The following is a 20,000-nucleotide window of genomic DNA, read 5'->3' as shown; positions in this document are numbered from 1 at the left end:
GGTGCGACGCTCTAACCAACTGAGCTATGAAGCCACTGACGTTGGGAGCTGGTCATTTGTGGGTTCTAATGATCCCGTGAGGAATGAATCAATGATGAATGGTATATGAAATGAATCATATATGAACTGCGGATATGAAATCAAGTGAAGCTATGATCTTCGCAGTTATGAACGCAATTTTTGCAATTGCGCAGAGAGGCCTGAAAACTCCGTTGATAAAACCAAATTTTTGTATACTACTTCCCCACCGACGCAGCACCACAGTTTCTTTAGAAACTAACCCTTCATTTATCGAAAGAAGACATTCACCGGTATTTACACCAAGTGGGACTCTTTTACTCCGCGTAAATACAAAATAAACCTAGTCCGCACTTTGGCTTATTGCTGCATTTGAATTTGATGACCTCAAGAGGATTTTGTTACTTAATGGCTACCCTATGGGAAGTGTTAAATATCATATGAATGATGTCCTTGAGAAACATCAAAATAAGCCAAAAGACCCTGTACAAACAGTTAAGAAAAAAGAAGTTCTTATCGTTCTACCTTTTCTTAGGTCATCACAGCAAACACCTTGGACACTTTTCTCAGCTCATTTTAAATGACTTTCAACCGTTTGCCATTATTTTTATGTATGCATGGATAAGTAAAATAATTTGCTGATGCTTATATCGTTGAATGTTTTTGCCCATGAGGGAACTGTGAAAATGGTGCTCGATCCGGAGTGCAATACGTTGTACAGAACTTCAACTTACGTGTGCCAAAGAAAACAGCAGTTAATCCCTCCATGTTTACTGATTCAGTATTTGTCTGAGGTCAGCACCGCGTCTTATTTATGGCTTGTAGTCGGGCATGGAGAACGTCTAAACCGGCTGATAAAATGAAACCAAAACAGCGTATAAGCAACAATCGAAAAGCGGGTTATAGAGCCAAATGATTCTCTATAAAGAAATTGTGAGAGTAGGCTAGCTGTTTCACTGCCCCGTGACAACCGTTTCTCAAAAAAACAGCTTCAGCTACATATGGTGGTGCGGTGCTGTGGAACAGTTTACCCGTCAATTTGCGGCATGCATCAATTCTCGCAAGTTTTAAATCCGACTGCAGTGTTTTTTTTCCGGCTATGAATAATTTAATATACACACGGCGTTTTCTTCTTATTATTATTATTCCTGCTTTTAGATTTCTATAAATTAGTATTTGTGATTTAGTACATTTAACAAAGTCCTGATGATTTACCGATGTATAATTAAAGTTAATAAATAAATAAATAAACAAATAAATAAAATGATTGAAATGATGAGTTGAGTGAGCACGTACGAATTTTGCCTCCTGTTCAAATTATATACACGAATGATACGTGACAAGAGGCATCAGTGCATTTAATCATTAGCATTGAGCATGACGTGTATATCCTGAACACACCATATTTGCGCCTAAGTGACAATATTACTAATATTTCGTTGGTAATTAACAAAAATATGATTGTTATGTAACAAAGCATCATTGTCGGTTAGTGCGCGGCCTTGGTGCAAGTGTTCCTGAGTTCGATTCCCGGATCTCGCATCCTTATTTCGACTTCTTTCCTTTCCGTGTAGCTAAGTAGCTTTAAATACCCTTAAAACGGAGCCCTGATGGAGAGGGGGGAGTAAAATGAGCGCACCGTCGACCTCAGGTTCGTCAGTTGAATTACTGTTACGAGTTATCGAAGTTAAATATGGTTACTTTACTTTACTTTTATATACGTCATCGTGTGTCACGATGCGTTAGTGCACGATGTCTTGCGTCGTGCTTTGTTCAGATGTAACAGAGTTTACCTTGCCTGAACTAATTATAATTAATGGTCATGAGATGAAGCCATCCGAAGTATTTCGAATCTTATTTATGTAGCGGTCCAGGGCGATATCAGGCATATTCTTAAGTTGTCACGTTACTACACACAAGCTTTCGTTATATCAATATTGGAAAACAACCCCTGCCCTTCTCGTGTATTGGCTATGAAATAGACCATTTTAAATTGTGTACTTAGTTTACTGGCCTAGGAATGAACGTGATGCTAGAATTGACCTTGTTTTGATAGAAACCTAAGTGCTTTTCTTATGCCAATTCAAGCAAATTAGCATGAGAAGAAAATCATTAAAATTAAAATTTTGAATTGCTTCCGGGATTTTCCAAGGTTAGAATATCCTTTAAATCGACGTTTTGACCGGTTTTACTGGTCGTCTTCAGGTTGTTTAAAGTTGAAGATGTTTTAAAGGATATTTTACCCCCGGAAAATTCCGGGAACAATTCAAAATTTTAATTTTTATAGAGATGAGAGGTGAAAGAAAAGCAGGGAGGTCTGTATCATAACAAGGTCAACTCCAGCCTCACTTTCATTTAAAAGCCAGGTAACTAAACACATAACTGTAAAAAGGTCTTTTGATTTACCGTGACTTCTCTTTTAGAAGATAAAACGGTACCATGACAAAAAAAAAACAAAACAAAAAGACAATCACTTCCTTTTTTTTTTCGAATTTTGAAAGTGTGTTTGCTTAACACCAGCCAGCAAAATTTTGAGATTTTGATTTTTATCCAAAATCTGTTTACTTTGAGTGTGAGTTTTGGATCTCAAGGTCCGCCATTACTCACGTTCAAAACTGACCGACTGCACCTCAGAGGGAATCTAAGGAAAAGTGACGTCATTCACTCAATGGCTTAAAATTTCAACGTGTTAACGTAGTTTATCATGTATGCAAAACACGTGCTGCATATTCATTTAGTCTCGTACAAGCGCATTGCATTCTTAAACCAGTGAATCTTTGACGTAATTTTCTCCTCGTTCGAGCTCTCTCAAGATTTTAAAGTTAGCTAATGGCGGATAATCAAAAAGGAAAATTTCAGTTAACATAAGTAAGTGTCCTTTTGAAATTAAGGTTCAAAACTTGGGTCACTTATTGTTTACTTAACATAGTTTGAAATAGAAAGAAAAGAAAGATTTGAGTTTTTGATCATGGTGCTACTTCGTCAAAACCGTGGATGTCGTGCAGAATTCCACTACCCTCCTATGTCATCGTTGCGCCAAATCATGCAGTCCGGTACTACGTTGCAGTATATTTAGTCCGGTCTGTTAGGTCGAAAATCGTGACAAATCGCGTAAAAGCACCAAATTCGGTACAGATGTTCCTTTTGACGTAAGAAACAAATTTAGAAGGGGTGCCACGTGATTTGGCTTTCTGGGGGGGGGGCATGAGGCTCATAGAAATTACGCAATACTCAAATGCTGGCATGAAAGCGAGGCTGTGGCATTTAATGTGTTTATTACGTACCAGGTTTGACGAATGCCGTTGTAAAATGACTAAACTACATTACTCAGACTCGGTTTTGTGTTTGTGTCCATAAAAGGTCATTTGCCTTGATCACGTGACATTCTTATGATGCTTTGAGCGCACTTATATCAAGGAGTGTTTTTGTTGCGTTTTACACATTTAATTTTTAACATCTTCGGCTAGATATCGTAAATGGTTGTTATTTGTTGCTCTATTTTTAAGGATTTGTGTTCTGGCAGCCTCCACAGCAACTACAGAGCTCAGTACATGGTAGATTGGCTTTGAAACATTTGCAACGACCACTTTTGCAACCTTTCTTACATCCACACTTCAGCAATTCATTGCACGCCTTAGAGGCTTCTGGAAGTACGGTCCAGCGGGGTCTCCATCTATCGTTCTCCATTTTCCATCCAAAATCAGACGGGGATGGGTAAAATTGTTGCTCATCAAGGGACGTCCAGATGCTAGCTTGGTAAAGAGCTCTGTTAGAATGATTCAACAGGGCATCCTAATAAACAATAGAAGTTATATATAAATTCTTTACACAAGTATAATTTTAAACAAACGCGCACCGCTTATTTCCATGTACTTCATAAATTAAACGTACTCTGTAATAGCCCAAGTAGAATAACTATAGGTTCAAGTCCAGCATAGCCTTATGATAGGCTTTGGTTAGTTAAAATAAAATTGATAAGTGGATTCAATACAAGAAAAGGTTGAGTTAGTTGAAATGTTTCTAGTCTTTACGCTAAACTCTCCCTTTTTTTTTTTCGCGTTGTCCTCACAGGTGTTTACCTATCACAAATTTAGCCTATCAAACACAAAAACAACTAAAAATTTGTGTATGATAGGTAGTTACCTCTGTTGGGGGAATGTTTTCTAGCGCCCGATTCTTTTTTGTGAAGAGTTCTCGTCGAGCAGTGTTCACATCGGTAGCAAGGCTGGTCCTGTCATAAAGTATCACCACAAAGCGCTGAAGAACATCAAATACAGGAGTGTTGATCTCAAGTGGAATGAAGGGGCTATCATTCACAAAACGGAAAGCTTCTGTGGCTTCAGGGTACGCTTTCCAAGCCTCCCACGCAGATTTCTTTCCTTTCCCCAGGAATGCTGACGTAGTGTCGCAACCGGTAAACGAGTGAAAAAATGGAAGCGCACGGCATTTCTCTTTGCCCAAATACTCACAAATGGTGTTAACAGAAAGCAGCTGAAAATTCTTTCCCATCCCAAAGGCGACCCAAAAGCTCAATCCAGACCAAATTGAAGACAAAGTGTGGAACTGCGCTATTAGAATGACAAGAACATCTGTGTCAACAGTGCGAACAAAGACACTTCTTCCCCCCTTATCCAAAGCATCTCTAACGTGTACAAGAATCCTCGTGTCTGCTTCTTCGTGGTTGCAGCACAGCATTTGGTTCCTGGGGCAACTTGAGATGACGTTTTCACCTAAAATAAAAGACGATACAGTCAGTGTAAGTGTTCATCAAGACTTGATGGACATAAAAAAGAAGTTTGAACGGTGTCTATATAATCCTTCCCAAAACGTGTTTAGCATCTTACCTGAAGTTATGTAGACAACTCTGTCAGCTGGAAAGGAAGCTGTTTCAACTTGCTTGGTTAAGAAGTCGAACAGTTCCTTCTTGTTAGAGGAATCTTCGAGAAATGCCTGCCAGTTCTGAGGTAACTTGACATGCCCAGCTACCTTTCGTCTCACGCCTTTTCCTCTCTTCTCACGGGCAGATTCTTTCAGACTTGCCACTCGGTATTCATCCCACACAACGTCAATTCGTTTGGTACTCTTCAAGTGGTTTTCCAGGAAAGGTAAGAATCTGGAATCTGCATATTCAGAAAACGTAGCGACAGATGAAACTGGAAGCGCATGCACAATAGCTGCTCCATCAAAAACTTTGACATCGTAAGATGCTGGTGGTGGAGGTGGCGGTGTTTCTTTGTTGACGCATGAAATCAAATCGGACTTTTTCCCGAATCGGAGTTTGCCAAATTCTGACAAAGAAGGTGGATACGGCTGATTTTCATGCTTGAAGAACTCTTCAAGATCTCCGTCGCGCTGTTGGCTGGCAATATACAAACGACTGAAGAGGTAACGGTCACTTGTTACCGCTGTCATTTTTAAGGACGCTTTGGAGATTTGCTTTGGCTGCTGGCGCTTCAACAGTGGCAAGGTATTCTTTGAAATCGTATCGTGAATCGATACAGTCCTTTCAGTATCCACCACTGAGGCATCTGCGCAATTGCGTGTGTCAAGGGCAAGTAATTCAGGTCAGTCATCCTTAAAAGGGTTTCCCATTTCTGAAATTGTACTTACAAGTTGCTTGACATGACTTTGAAAGGTTTTCTGTGTAGAAAGCCCTTGTTCGTGGTGTTTGTTCTTTTCATCAACATTTGTTTCACCTTTCAACTGACTTTCGAACTCTTGCAACACTCGAGCAATTTCTGGTCCGGCCACCATCCATCTTCTAAATGCGACAGGACTTTCCGTTAGTCCTACAGCTCCACCTGATCCCTTCATCCTTGCGTTATTTTGCTCGTGTGCCTGGTCGATTGGGATGCTTGAAAAAGTGTTCGATGACTTCGAAATGACCCAGCATTCTCTGAGGATTTGTTGAACGGGGCCTGGTAAGCACTTCATATCTCTTATGTGAATAGGTAACCACCTCGCGTAATTGGTGTGATCAAGAGCAAAGGACCAAGGAGCAAGAGATTCCAAGGATTCTACGTACAGAGAGAAGTTGTTTTCACGATGTGCTTTCACGAATGCCAGTACTTTGAGTTCCATTTGCATGATCATGTCCCAAAACTTGTACGTTGGGCTGGTCTTAATCATTCCATCGTGCCACTTCTGAAACTCCTCTTCGTCCTGTTGACCGTTTAGTTCCTGAAAGGCAACATGCTGCAGTTTATACAAAGCTGCTGCGGTTACCTGGTGGGCGCGTCTGGTTTTCGTCAAATGCGCTACCTTAAGGAAGGAATCTGATGTCCCACTGGATGCTATCCCTGCCTCAGTTAGTGCTGTAGTCCAGCCAGATAAAGCTAGAAGGTCACCACACATGGTCCACAGCACCATCTCAATGTGTAGGCCACCCAGCATGACAACGTGAACATTTTCTCCGTGTGTAGCAGGCCAGTTCCACTGAACAACTTTTCCGATGGCAAAAAGAGGCTGGTCACAGACAGTGACAGGAATTTGTCCCGGGTTAAGAAATTCTGTTGCCTTCTTAATCACAGACATCCCATGTTTCATCATGGCTACTGTGGCAGCCTTCTCGTAAAACAATGGCAACAAGCTACCCAAGCACGGCAAGGGGTTGGGCAGTTCAGTTACAGATGCGTGATAAGCAGCCCATGAAAGATGAATACCTTTGGTAAGCTCCTCATTAAGATGTTGTTCACAGTGCTTCAACCAGTGAACTTGTTTTTCAATGGCAATAGACAGCTGATCCGTGCTTACGGTCTCCACACCTGCTTGCCTTGTGCCAGGGACGTTTACTTCTGATGTTTTTATAGAAACAGGAGGAACTGAGGAATACGTGTCAGGCAGTGTGATATCTCTTGAAGCGGACCTGGCTGAACAAAGATTAAGCCTTTGCACTGCTGGTTGGCTAACGCCTGAATCTTGCTTTGGGAACTGGAACAAACTTATTCCAGTTCCGTGAAATGAGCCCTGTGCCGTTGTTGAGGATGGGTCATGATCAAGATTGTCAATAGCTCCAACGGTGAACAAGCCACTTTGTAAGGAAAGAGGGCAAACAACACCAAGAGACTTGAAATGGTCGCAAACAGATGTCGCTAAATTGTTCATGATATCATCGACCCTTTGGTAACTTACACTTAAGCCGAGTTCGTAAAGCTGATTGACAAATTTCTTACTTCTTGTTTGCGCGTGCACACTCATTCCAAGGTAAAGAGGCAATGGTGGTTCCCGATCTTGATTATGACGATCACTCTTAGTGGCCAGTTTCTTGATCTTTTTCATGTTGAAGATAATAAGCTGAGCAATGGTTATACAAGGTTGGGATTCCTCGAAATCCTGGCTTTCAATATTTGGGCCATTGAGTAGCATAGAAACCAAGCACATTAAGCTTGGTGGTACTGATTTGAGCTGGCAATCTGAGGTAAATTCGCCAGTGAAAGAAAACCCAGGCATTTGGAAGACATCGTTACGGATATATTTAGCAACATTTACAAAATTGAACGCTTCTTCTTCACAGTTACGCTTTTTCAGGGCATCTTTCAAAAGCGTCTCTATGCCTTGGTTAAATACCAGAACCGTGTTTTTGCCATCAGTTTGTTCCTGGATCGCACCATGGTAATGCTCTATGATTCGATTCTTCAAGCGGGTCTTGTTGACAGACTTATCAACGTTAAGGTTACGAAGACGTGAAACATAGAGGTCGTGAAGACTCGACAGAAATTAATTCGGCAAATGTACGTGCTTCTGCCGCACTATCATCATTGGTGGTGGTTTCAGTTTCACTGCAGCTTTTAACATATGCCGTGTACTTACGTTTATATGCAAGCATACAACGCGAATGATATTTGGCTTCAATTGCAACCATATCCCCTGCTGCTAATTTGGCTATCAATTGAGAATCTTGCATTTGAACGGCCATTTCGTTAACATCTCTGTCTACTTCAAGGATCAGAACCTGGTGAAGGTCGTTTCCCTCTTCACCACAGAAGATACATACATTCTGGTCTGAGACCTGCCTTTTCGCTTTTTTGGCCTGCAAAGAAGAATCTGCGGTTACCGTACTCTTTCTTTTGATTTTCTGTTGAGCCCTCTCCAGCTTCGAATTAGCAAACTTCAGGTGACATGATTTATGCCAGACAGCCCTGTAAGTGCAAAGTTCCCCAACTGATATGTCTTCTTTTAATTTTAATTCCACAGGTAGAGAACCAATTTTTCTAAATTCGACAACATTATTTAGAAAAGAGTGATATGCCTCTATGCCAGCACCATCTTGAAGACTATCCAGTGGACACTTTAGAGGTTCGGGTTTTTCTTTGGCTTGGCAGATTAAACACAATTCCCAATTCATTGCCTTAAAGTTAAAAAACAGTTTTTATTAAAGTTAACATGACAGGAAATAGAAGAGAAATAATCATTTTAAATATTCTTAATCTAAGAATGGTTTTGTTTTAGAGCTTTGTTAACTCAGGAAATTTCAGTCTGAACTAAAATAAATTGAATGGCATTTTTGTTTTATCCGTCATCGTATCTTTGAGTCCGACAACCATTGAATACTTAAACACGCTCCGCTTGCCAGATTTGTGCAACGCGAAAGTATAAACTCTGAATGAAATTTTGTCACTCCATAATTTTTCGTTTAAATCAAATAATAAACCTACTTAATTTCCTTCTTGAACCATTTTTTTTATAACATCTGGCCCCGGTTCCTGGAAAGCCGATTAATCTATCCTCCGATTAGCGTCAAATCCACGATTAAATTTCTTATTCCTCGGATAACTAATCGTGGGTTAAAAAGGAGTTCCTGAAAGCGAAATTATCCCGCGATTAACTAATCCCAGATTAGTGCTAAATGAAAACCGGTTTAACGAGTTTTTCGACCGCCTGCCTCTGAAAAAATATGGCGCGAGAAATTGGCGCGGATTGCGGGGCCGGTGAAGAAAACAAAATGGCGGAAATTGAGGTGAAAGAACTTGAAGTAAAGGAAAGAAAAAGAAAACCAAATTTCTCACCGCTTGAGATTTCCGTAATTACAGAAAGTGTAAAAAAAAATATTGATGTGATCCAGTCAAAGCTGACGAATAATATAACCAACAAAAGAAAAAGTCAAGTCTGGGATGAAATTACCAAGGAGGTAAACGCTGTTGGCCGAGCGAATCGCTCCGTCCAAGAAATAAAAGACAAGTGGACGAACCTCCACTCAACAGCCAAAAAAGAATTTAGTAATTACAAGAAAGAGTACAAGAAGACTGGCGGTGGACCTCCACCCAAGCCCCCTTCCCAGTCAAGTGAGCAAATCATAGAAATTTTTGAGGACACACCAGCCTTCTCAGGACTGGGGGGATTTGAGACTGGTGGCGGCGAAGGGCTTGGTGAGAAAGCTTATGTAAATATTTCTTTGTTTTACTGGTCATGTGATTTCCTAGAAAGCTGTAGCTTTGTCGGCCATTTTTGGTATGGTTTTATCTGGGAACCTTTCGTTGAGCAGTTTAAGATAAGTACTTAAGTTTTTAAATTATTTTGCATAGTTTCCTCCCCATTTTCTGCCATTTTACTTTGCGAAATGTGAGGCAACCTCATTTTTACGTTAAATGTTTATGGTTGGTTGAGACAAAATAGTGTTGGTTTTAATAATTACCAACTCGATGATCCCCGACAGCAGCAAAAACGGGGTTAACTTCGGTGTAAGAACCTGTGAATTTTGTTTTTCTTGGTTCTGTTGTGTTACCTTCTTTGAATTCTCTCTTACACCGAGAAACGTTCGAATTTAGGCTCTGATGAACTCGTAATTCGAGAATAAGAATTTGTTCTCCTTTGCTTTTCAGTGAAAAGCTTACTTATTTTTTCTTATAGTCAAGCTTGCATTTATGTTTCGAAAGCAAGTTTTATTTCGACGTAACGACATAGGAAAGGGTCAACAGCGAAGGAAATCTCAATCGCAGTAATAGAAGGACTTGAAAAAAGGGCACTGAATGCTTATAAAAAACATCAATACAAGCTTACGTAAATATCCTATGTTTTTCAACTTTTTCCTATAGTTCAAATTTCTGCTGCTGAATGCACAACATTTTCTTGAATTGAATATAGTAGAACCAGCTGAAGCAGATATTGTGGAAGACCAACAAGATTTACCAACGCTATCGAGTGAAGATATGATGAAACTTGGTCTCATAGCACAGGTTAAGGAAGATCATTCACCGTTGCCACCAAATAGAAAGAGACGAATTTCACAAGCTGATATTCTTGCAGAGCAGCAAAAGGCATTAAAACTGCAACAAGAAATGCTGGAGCTAAAGAAAACAAAGCTTCGAATGGAAATTCTTCTTATCAGCAAAAACCTGGATGATGAAGAGAAGGAAACCATCCTAAATTGAATGCAGGATATTTACACTTTATATTGATATTGGGATTTTACACTAGCTTACAATGTTTTGTAAAATGTTTCAGATTCTTCATAAATTTCAAGCATATTTTTTCATACAAAAAATCTTGTTTATCCCAGTTATGGAAATAATGTCTCTGTGACCAGTTACATAGTAATGTATTTCATTTTGATTCAAATCCATTATTTTATATTGCATTAAATTAAAGTGCCCATCAGATAGGGTGGGTGTTACACAGTACTAATTACATTTCCTCCAAGACAAATTACAGGTGGAATTGAGTCTTTTGTTTCTTGCATTCTCCTTTCATTTTTATTATCCATGTAAAACTGAGAGGAAGGATCCATTGGTATTACAAAATGTAACTGTTAATGTTGGCTTAGGGAAGGGGTAGGTGGACAGTTTCGCAGAAACCTATTATGATCTGATAAGTCATTACTATTTGGAATCTTTCCAACAGGCAGAATTGTAGGAATTATTCCTTTGTACTGGTTTCCTTTTATCCAGAAAATGTCTTGTAGTGTATTAACAGTGGTCAGAGATACTTGGTCATAATACTTCCATTAGTGTATTTACATTAGCTGTTAAGCCTTGGTCAGTGACATAAACATTTTGAACATTTTGGCGAAGGATGTTGTGACTATGTCAGGACATAAACAGTACCAATAGCTGAACAATTTTAAAAGTTCTTCAAAGAGGACAGCATTTTTGGAACAAAAGACATGCAACAAAGTTTATACTCTTCTTGACTTATGAACCTCTGTATTGGGTATTTTAGACAAAATTGATAAATCACAAAGACCACTTTTGATGAAGCAACAATCTTAGCAATTAAAGTGACAATGGCTTGAATGTTTCAACCAAGTTTGACAATGTTAGACGTTGAATGATGGCAAACTCACTAGTAGCACTGGAACACAAAATGATTCTTGATATGCAACAATTTTACCTTAAAATCGGATGATTTAAAGGAAAATGTGTGACAAAATAGACTTCTGCAGCTATTACCCAAACAGAGAGTCTTAGAAGATTGCAATATTGACAATGTTTAAGTTATTTAAAGAATTTAGATGCTGACACCGTAAGATACACGTCTAGTGGAGAAATGGGAATTTTAAAAAAAGGTGTGGCAAATGTGATCTCTCACAGCCTTTCCATTCTGTGGGCCATGAAAGGGGGCCATTGCTGGCTGGTCGTCTTCATGCAGGAGGTGGCAATCCTGTGGTTCACTCCTCAGTATAGCGATGTTGTGCAATATGGCGCAAGCTCCAATGATAAGGCAGACCTTCTCAGGCTTCATTCTTACTTCTGAGTGAAGCAAGTGAAACCTTCGCTTCCACCATCCAAAGGTTTGTTCAATGGCCACCCTTGTAGCTTTATGGGCCTGGTTGAATGCTTCCCCATTTACAGATGTAGGGTTGAGATATGGGGTCATGAGATATGGTTTACAAGGGTACCCACTATCTCCAAGAAGCAAGCCATCTTCCAATGTGCGGGGCTGAGACTCAAACCTCTGACCAATCAATGAACTGCTAAATACGAAGGTGTCATGTGTGCTACCAGGCCATCGTGCAACGATGTTCGTAAACATGCCTAAAGAAATTTCAACAATAACTTTTGTACTTTATCGTGTAATTCCATAAAGTATCCATACCTCACGTATTGAGAGTTTTTATTGATTGTTAGAGACTACATCCTTCCAGAAATTCCATGGTTAAATCTCATAGATTTCTGATAGGTTTTTTGGATTTGAGCCCCCATCCTTCCAATCTTTTTGTTTGAAGAGGACGAAGATATCTGACTTTTTGTGGGCCTCAAGCACTGTAGTATATAATATTTAGACTTAAGGGACTAGTCATTATTTATCTCCGGTGGGGAGGATTTTAGTGGGGGGATCACTTAATTTTGAGGAGAATAAAAGGGGGGATCCGTCGTAACTGAGAACCCTAAAGGGGGATCACTGAAAACTTTGGAAGGATTCAGAGAGTTACCACTCAAATTTGCTTGGAAAATGAAGACATGGGGGGATTGTGAAAGTCATCTAAAGTTGTTAGGGGGGATTACTTCAGTGAAGTAACATTCAAAGGAGGGATCAGCTAAATTTCACCTTGTTTAGTCCCAAATCCTCCGTGTCCCCAGGCGATAAATAATGACCGGTCTCTTAGCTCCATTTGTTTTTTTACCTATGTTTATCTACATTCTGCCCAAAGATAATTGAATTCAAACATCTGAGTGAGATGACAAGCATGTTATTGTCAACTCTCTTATGGGGTCCCTACCATAAAAACATACTACAGGGTTGATTACTTTGCTAATTATTAATATTTTTTCACCAGAAGAGTTAAAATCTTTTAAAGATTAATAGGAATTCCAACAACTATTCTTGGAGCACATGAACTTAGTCTTCTACCACCCCCTCAGATAATATGTATTATTTCTGCTTTGTTCTTTATCATTTGTATATTGAATGCTTATTGAAAATGATATACTCCTTTTTTACCTTTATGGTTGCATACTGCTTGGACATTGATGGAATGGTAGCCCTTTCGGTTGACATAGTCATTCTCATTTTTGTTGGGCGCTTGAATTCTCACATGGGTCCCGTCGATACAACCTACAACACCAGGGAACTCTCCCTTCTCGTAAAATCCTCTTTTGACGTCTTGAACTTCAGCAGGTTCGGTAGGGAAGTTGATAAACTCCTCCTGCTTGCTCACAAAAGCCTTTGACACGTCAGTCACAATTCTTGAAACGGTGGATTTAGGAAGGCCAACGGTGTCACCGATTATTTGTAGGAAACTGCCGCTGGCAAAAAAACGCAATGCTACAAGAACTTGTAGCGTTGGCGACAGCGCATGATTTCTTCGCGTCTGCCTTTGAAGATCGTCTTTCAGGATTTCTACGAGAAATTTTATTGACTCCCGTCCAAACCTGTATCTACTGCGGAGTTCTTCGTCAGTTAGTTCGTCGAGGTCAATTTCTCGCTGTTGGAACTTTCTTTCGCGTATTTGCGGATCAATTAGAGGGAACAGTAAGTCCGCCATTTTGTTTGTTTTGACAAAATTTTCCCCCGATTAGCGAGTTAATCGTCCTCGCTAGGTGGGTTAAAGTTAACCTTTAGTTTATTCCTAGATTAAGAATAATCGTGCTTTCAGGAACAGAATCTAATCGTGAGATAAAATTTATTCGGCGATTAGCGATATTTAATCCTCGATTAGCACTAATCGGCTTTCCAGGAACCGGGGCCTGGTGATTTCTCACAGTTTTCCATTCATCTCAAGTTATAACGCTTATTCAGTTTAACTTTTATTGAACACCGGCTCACATATACGGATAAAAATAAAAATCACTGAACTTTTCGTTTTTAAAAAAACAACTTGACTCTGTTTCACATCATAACAAAATGAATTTTACCTCATAGAAGGATGGAGTATAAAACATGAGTTGATACTTACAGTTCAGATGGTGAAATTCCGTGTAAAACAAGAAAACGTACCTCTCAACAATTCCACTGTCACTCCGGTCACTGGGAGGTAACGCGCATGTTGTATGGAAACACCGCTGGTTTTTTATTACCATTTATTGTTAAAGAAGTGCCGTACATATTTTTCATTAAGTTACAACAAATTTAAATAAAAAGAACTTAGTAAATATCTTCTCGCTAAAACATTAATATCATAAAGGAAGTGAAATTCATGTGGAATTGAGCTTTATAATGACTACGAATATATGTCGTCTTTATTCGCCTTTTTCTACTACAAAAAGGCATTATATTTTTACATTTGAGCACAGCTTATTAAATTTTCATACTTGGTCTTTATTTTACCTATACCAACACTTACTTCACACTGTAATCAACAAATTAAATTATTTCATAGCTCATAATGGCACGCTGCTTTTGACACACCACAACTGAGACTTACTTACAAAAACCCCCCTCCCTTCCCCCCCTGGGGTATTTTTTTGCGGCACCCCTTCTGAAATGATTAGTTATACTCTAAACTACATTTGTGCCAAGTTTGGTGCTTTTACGCGTCTTGTCACGATTTTCGTAATTTTTCGACCTAACAGACCGGACTAATTGTAAGTTATTCTGAACAATTAGAAACGTAGTTGCTTCCGCATGAAATTGGCCATTTCCGAGTTCACTGATATCTGCTTCCTCTTCAAAGTGTCTAAAAGTGTCCAAGTTGGAGTGCGTAGTTTTTGTGATGGTGATTAGTTCTATTTTACATATGAATGAAAACTAATTTTCATGAGAAAAACTTTGCACTTAGCCTGGGTTTGAAGAGGAGGTAGAGATGAACTCGAAAATGGTCTATTAAGTACAGACTCGGCCTTGGTATTTAGGCAATCCTTGTGGTTCTTGGCCACTTCCTAAACCTTTATTTGAGAGAGGAAATTTTACTTGAATGAGAACAAACAAATTACATGGAGTGGACATTAAATTATGCGAGTCAGGAGGCCATAAAAATAACTATATCTTAAAAAATGTTAATCTAGTGAGTTCTTTTATTGGCAGGATTTTCTCAAATTTATTTGGCTTGAAGATAGAATATTTCAGTAAACAAGTCTCAAATTATGCGTAATATGAAGACAAACGCCAAGTGGATACTGACAAAATTTCATTAGTCATTTTCTAACTTTAACATTGAGTTCTTTGGGTACTCCAATTCAAACACTTGTTTAGAATTAAATATGTTTCTATGTTGGCAGTTAATTTTGCGTAACTCGTTGGGTTACATAGCTCGGAAAACTGAGGCCCCGATACGTCAAGCTAATCACCTTGGCACTTGTGATCTGAAAAGAAGGAAAGAGTAAATTCTTTTGTAGCCAGTATTCCACAAACACCAGTTTTATTGACCTCACCTTTTTGCAGCTTCGAAAACTTGTTTCATGAAAAGTCTGGCTGATTAATAAACAGTTCTATAGGCGCTGTTCAACACTAAGCCCTTTGCGAATCACTGGTTACACTGATGGAATTTTCCTTTGAAGGTCAAATATATCATGGAAATATTTCTGCAGTTATTTAAATTAGTTGCTTGGCAACAAGTTTCTGAGGGACAAAGACACAATGACCGAGCAGCCGGTGAAAGAGACGAAAATAAACCGAAGAAGTGCCGAGGCAGCGCTGACGAGAGCGGGATAATCACTCCGCCACATGATATTAAGTAAGCGCCCGGAAAAGGAGGTAAGGGTCGTCCTTTCTAAAGTTCAAGAGGTATATAAGAAGCTAATTGGGAAGCAAGAGGAATTTACAAAGTTGATTGAAGATGACAAAGACTTTGAAGAACAATAATCATGGCTAGAGCAGTTCACCTTTTAGCTTGCATTAGACAGCTCAACCATGGTATTTATCCACATGAGTACTCCGAAGATTGGTGCTCGTCAGAGGGTATCCCAGTTTACTGGAGCAGAGCGACAGTTTAATTTATATGTCGCAATACTCGTAGCTTAGAGCGTTTGATGTAAAGTCGCGTAATCTAGCTAAAATTTTCAGATGTGCAGAAACAACCAAGGTAACCAGTTGTTCATTTGCTAACCAGTTATTGTAATTGGAAACAAGTTATTCGCTTAAGTTTTACCGAACCGTTTGCCACAGCGTACGTCAATTACTGAGACAGTCACGAAGTAAGTGTTTAGTTGGTTTCTAAGTCGTGTTCGTTAATTTTCTGTTTCTTTGGCCGAGTGCCAACGTAAATTCTTTTATTTTAGATCGAATTGTCTTGTTAAATTAAATACGGTTCTTCCTTCGTATTCCCGGCGTGTTTGGTCTCTTGTTCAACGGAACAGCATTCGATTCCGAACCTATCAGCTCCATCGGTCAGGTGCTGTAATCATTGAGCTACAAGAACCGGCCTGGGAAGCTAGGCCGTTTATTTAGGTTCTGAATCGACAAAGCATTTCACTTTGTGAAAATTGAGGCGTATGAAATTGTAGAGTCCGCAGAACTACAGAACTACAGCAGCCATGGCCTGGTAAAGAGCCTCGCTGTCCAGAGTGAGTTCTTGCACTTCAATGGATATAGCATCTGACCAGAGATCTGTTACAGAAGTCGTAGGTTGAAATCCTGCCCAGTAGTAGTGTTATTTCAAAAGTAAATTAAACAAACAAACAACAAACAAACAAACAAAACTGTTAAAAAAGAATGACAACAGCTGCCGTAATCGGAACGGAAGTAGCCTGCCATTACATCAGGTTTTTTTAGGCTCTAGTATCACCCGCTTTTTTTCGGCGGGTGAAACTAGAGCTAAAAAAACCGGATGCTATCGCAGGCTACCAGCCAGCCAGAAATCTGTCAGTAACATAGCGTTTACGTTGCTAAGCGACGTAGACGCAAAAAGGGGATCGTAATTTCACAAAGCGAGTACAGATCTGTAATGCGTGTGGACACCGATAGAGAGCAAAAAAAGCAAAAACAAAAAAGACAACAACAACAACAAAGCTAAATATATCTATGGCCAAAAATAGATGTTTTAAATCTTACAACATCAACTTAATTATACCTTTGTGGCCAGAGATTTAGCAGAAGTAAAACGCCGTTACATTAACCATATGCATAGTCATGCTTCCCAGTCATGATCATTTCCGGCCATTTTCGACGAAAACTATTTCTTGAAACCACAAAACCACAAAACCCCTTTCATTGTGACGTCAAGGGTAATGATGTATGCTTTCCTTAGATGACCGTATGATCTTAGCCAAACCCGATTAGCTCTTGACATATGCGCAATCATTCAGTTCTAGAGATAATTTTATCCTTAGAGGAAGCAGTTCCGGAAAACGCTCCGTCCTTGTGAAGGCTCTTTCGACCGTTGACAAACTGTCCGAGACGACGCAGGAGTGCCGAAAGTCCGTGATTCAGAGTCGGTGTTTTCAGTACTAAGCAAAAGAATGGCAGCCTCGTCTCCAAAGCCTCCCAATCAGTTATGCTTGTTGGCAAGGACAACATCTTTTCCTGTTTTTAAACAAATATAATGAAATAATCAACTCTCATGTGCCTATTAAAGTCCTTTCAAGAACGTATTCCTTCTGCCAGGACTAATTATGGGAAGTTCAACATTCGTTTTAAGAGGGCTGTTCTTTGGAATAATATTGAGGAGTCTTTAAAAATCGTTGCTTTTACAAATTCCAGGTGTTCCCTGAAAGAACCTCTCATTACCTCATATTAGTTATTTTATTCATGCTTCTTCATCCTTCTTTTTATAATTTATCTGTGTTAATTTTTTCCCGCTGTTGTATTCTTTGTGTTTGTCTGTCTTTTATCTTTATATTTGTGCCTCCTTGAATCGACTTTTTCCTTTATGCATAAAATTCTTCATTCTGGCTCCTAGCTACGTAGATTAGCTTCTTAGTTATTTTCTAGGCGGCATTGTATCTTCTTTAAAGTTTATTACTTATTTCATGTATCTCTATTCACGTGTGGTACAAATATACTATTTTGTTGTACGTTCTTGTTGTTATAAGTCGTTTTTCACCTCCTTCCCACAAACGCCTGCTCAGTACCGGGAATGAAATATTTGCTTGCAAATAGAATTTTTATGGCTTCATCTTCCCTTAGTTAGTTGGCTGATAATACGAGGAGTACTGGGACTTAAGGGAGGAGTCGATAGAATTGCAGCAAATACCCTCTAGGGTCTTAATGCTAATCACGTGATCATGACATACTAAAATCAACAGTCGCTTTCACATTGTTGACGGTTCCAGACGTTTGTTTCGACTCGACAGGATTCGTGTGTTGCTAAGAATCTTCTCTCTGCAATTGAGAATCCTGAGGCTGTTGATGCTAAACTGAATAAGGAACTTGCAGCCCATCGGATTGCTGGTCCATTTTCCTCTCCACCCCTTCCCCAGTTTCGTATATCCCCACCTGGCCTGGTGCACAAAAAGACAGCCGGTGAATTCCGTTTGATAAATCATCTTCCATGTCCGTTAATGATGGAATTTCACCGGAAAATTCTAGTGTATCCCATGCTACAGTAGAGGATGCCATTCAGACTATCAAGTCTGTTGGCCAGGGCTGTTATTTGGCAAAAACTGATATCAAGAATGCCTTTCGAATCATTCCGGTACGCTGTCAGGATTACCTCCTTTTGGGATGTCTTGAAGAGGACTGTATTATTACGACCGTTGCATGCCGATGGGCTTTTCAAGCTTATGCAAAACCTTTGAGATTTTTTCCTCGGCCGTCGAATGGATAGCCAAGAAAAAATTGTCCATCGTCGACATTTTACACCTACTGGATGATTTGCTCCTAATTTCACCTTCAAGGGATTTGTGTTCTAAACAATTAGATATGTTTTTAATGCTTTGCCATTACCTGGGTATCCCTATGGCACCGGAAAAAACTCTTGGTCCATCAACAACCATTGTTTTTGCTGGTATTGAACTTGATTCGGTCCTTTTGAAGGCTCGGCTCCCTCTTGATAAATTTGTAAGATGCCAAGATTTAATTTCTTCATTTCTAAGACGTCGTAAAGTTGCTCTCAGAGAAATTCAGTCTTTAACTGGTTTATTAAATTTTGCTTGCACGATGGTTGTTCCAGGCCGGCCATTTTTGCGTCGTCTGATTGACTTGACTTTGGGTATAAAAACCCCCCATTTCCGTATCAGACTTACTCGTGGGATTAAAGAGGACTTGACAGTTTGGCAACAATTTTTGTCTGGATTTAATGTCCGTTCACTTTTTCTTTCTGATTCTTGGAGTAATTCCCATCAGCTCCAATTGTATACGGATGCTTCCGGTGCCATTGGGTTTGGTGCAGTTTTTGGCAAGCATTGGTGCTATGGTGCCTGGCCAGAGAACTGGCGTCACCGTCATATCGCCTTCTTGGAATTCTACCCCATTGTGCTAAGCTTACATCTGTCGGGGCAGGAGCTTAAAAATCAACGTGTATTAATTTTCACTGACAATGAGGCTCTGATCCATGTCACTAACAAACAGTCTGTTTTTTGTGCGTAGGGTGGTGCTAGTGTGTTTATCGCACAATATATGTTTTAAGGTCAAACGTATACATGGTTTTCAGAACAGATTGGCTGATTCTTTATCTTGGTTGCAGCTGGAGACTTTCAAATGCCTGGCACCAGCGTCCATGCACCAAGCACCCACAGTGATACCTCCCCATCCGCAGCCTCTCAGTTGGCAACCGTAGCCTCCACTTTACTTCGTTCCAGTCTTCAGCCATCTTCTCTACCAGTTTACCAGCGTGCCTGGAAACTTTTCCACCAGTTTTTTAGTAATACATTTCAATCCCCCTTTTTAGCTCTGCTCATTTCACCTTCAGTTTTGGCCGTATTTATAGCTTTCTTGTTTCGTTCTCGGTATGGTCCATCCACTGTTATGACTTATGTATCCGCTCTCGGTTATTGTCATAACCTCAAAGGTTTTTCGGATCCCTCTAAGGTTTTTTATGTCTCCCAAATGTTTAAAGGGTTTCACTAAGTTGGCTTTCGTCTGGATAGTCGCCTGCCAATTACTCTCCCTATCTTGGATCAATTGATATTGGTTGCTCCTTCCTTGGTAGGTTCTCCAGTTTGCCAGTTTCAAGCTATGTGTTCATTGGCATTTTAGGCCTTTTTGCGCCTGGGCGAAATAACAGGATATAA

General features: G+C 39.7%; 3 protein-coding genes and 1 pseudogene across 7 annotated transcripts in view; 2 read left to right on the top strand and 2 right to left on the bottom strand.

The window, feature by feature from the left end:
- The window catches only part of LOC137979955 (uncharacterized), a 43,744-nt gene that overhangs the window by 8,694 nt on the left and 15,050 nt on the right, over positions 1–20,000 (bottom strand). The window contains exons 1-2 of one of the 5 annotated variants that reach the window (XM_068827279.1): positions 16,901–17,341; positions 753–869 (exon numbers count right to left, since the gene is read on the bottom strand). In XM_068827279.1, coding sequence (XP_068683380.1) covers positions 753–786 — 34 coding nt within the window. In that variant the 5' untranslated portion in view covers positions 787–869; positions 16,901–17,341. Of the gene's footprint in view, positions 1–752; positions 870–989; positions 1,069–1,314; positions 1,336–16,900; positions 17,342–20,000 lie in introns of those variants that run through there. The other 4 variants (XM_068827281.1, XM_068827282.1, XM_068827280.1 and 1 more) reach the window with 4 other exon arrangements.
- Positions 8,738–10,707, top strand: LOC137980156 (myb/SANT-like DNA-binding domain-containing protein 4). The gene is made up of 2 exons (XM_068827531.1): positions 8,738–9,383; positions 10,099–10,707. The coding sequence occupies exons 1-2, from the start codon at positions 8,912–8,914 to the stop codon at positions 10,383–10,385; spliced, it is 759 nt and encodes a 252-aa protein (XP_068683632.1). The 5' UTR covers positions 8,738–8,911; the 3' UTR covers positions 10,386–10,707.
- On the bottom strand, positions 11,429–13,480 carry LOC137980155 (putative nuclease HARBI1). The gene is made up of 2 exons (XM_068827530.1): positions 12,895–13,480; positions 11,429–11,987 (listed from the first exon to the last, which is right to left on the bottom strand). The coding sequence occupies exons 1-2, from the start codon at positions 13,436–13,438 to the stop codon at positions 11,509–11,511; spliced, it is 1,023 nt and encodes a 340-aa protein (XP_068683631.1). The 5' UTR covers positions 13,439–13,480; the 3' UTR covers positions 11,429–11,508.
- Positions 17,886–19,546, top strand: LOC137980911 (uncharacterized; annotated as a pseudogene).

This window comes from Montipora foliosa, chromosome 12, assembly GCF_036669935.1.
Source record: "Montipora foliosa isolate CH-2021 chromosome 12, ASM3666993v2, whole genome shotgun sequence".
Classification (NCBI taxonomy): domain Eukaryota; kingdom Metazoa; phylum Cnidaria; class Anthozoa; order Scleractinia; family Acroporidae; genus Montipora; species Montipora foliosa.
Note: the sequence above shows the minus strand (reverse complement) of the source record. Positions and strands in the feature narration are given on the sequence as shown.

Coding starts and splice junctions, on each gene's coding strand:
- LOC137980156 (XM_068827531.1), top strand. CDS start 8,912: ATGGCGCGAGAAATTGGCGCGGATTGCGGGGCCGGTGAAGAAAACAAA. Junction 9,384..10,098: donor TGGTGGCGGCGAAGGGCTTG/GTGAGAAAGCTT, acceptor AATTGAATATAG/TAGAACCAGCTGAAGCAGAT.
- LOC137980155 (XM_068827530.1), bottom strand. CDS start 13,438: ATGGCGGACTTACTGTTCCCTCTAATTGATCCGCAAATACGCGAAAGA. Junction 11,988..12,894: donor AGCAGTATGCAACCATAAAG/GTAAAAAAGGAG, acceptor AAATTTCTTTAG/GCATGTTTACGAACATCGTT.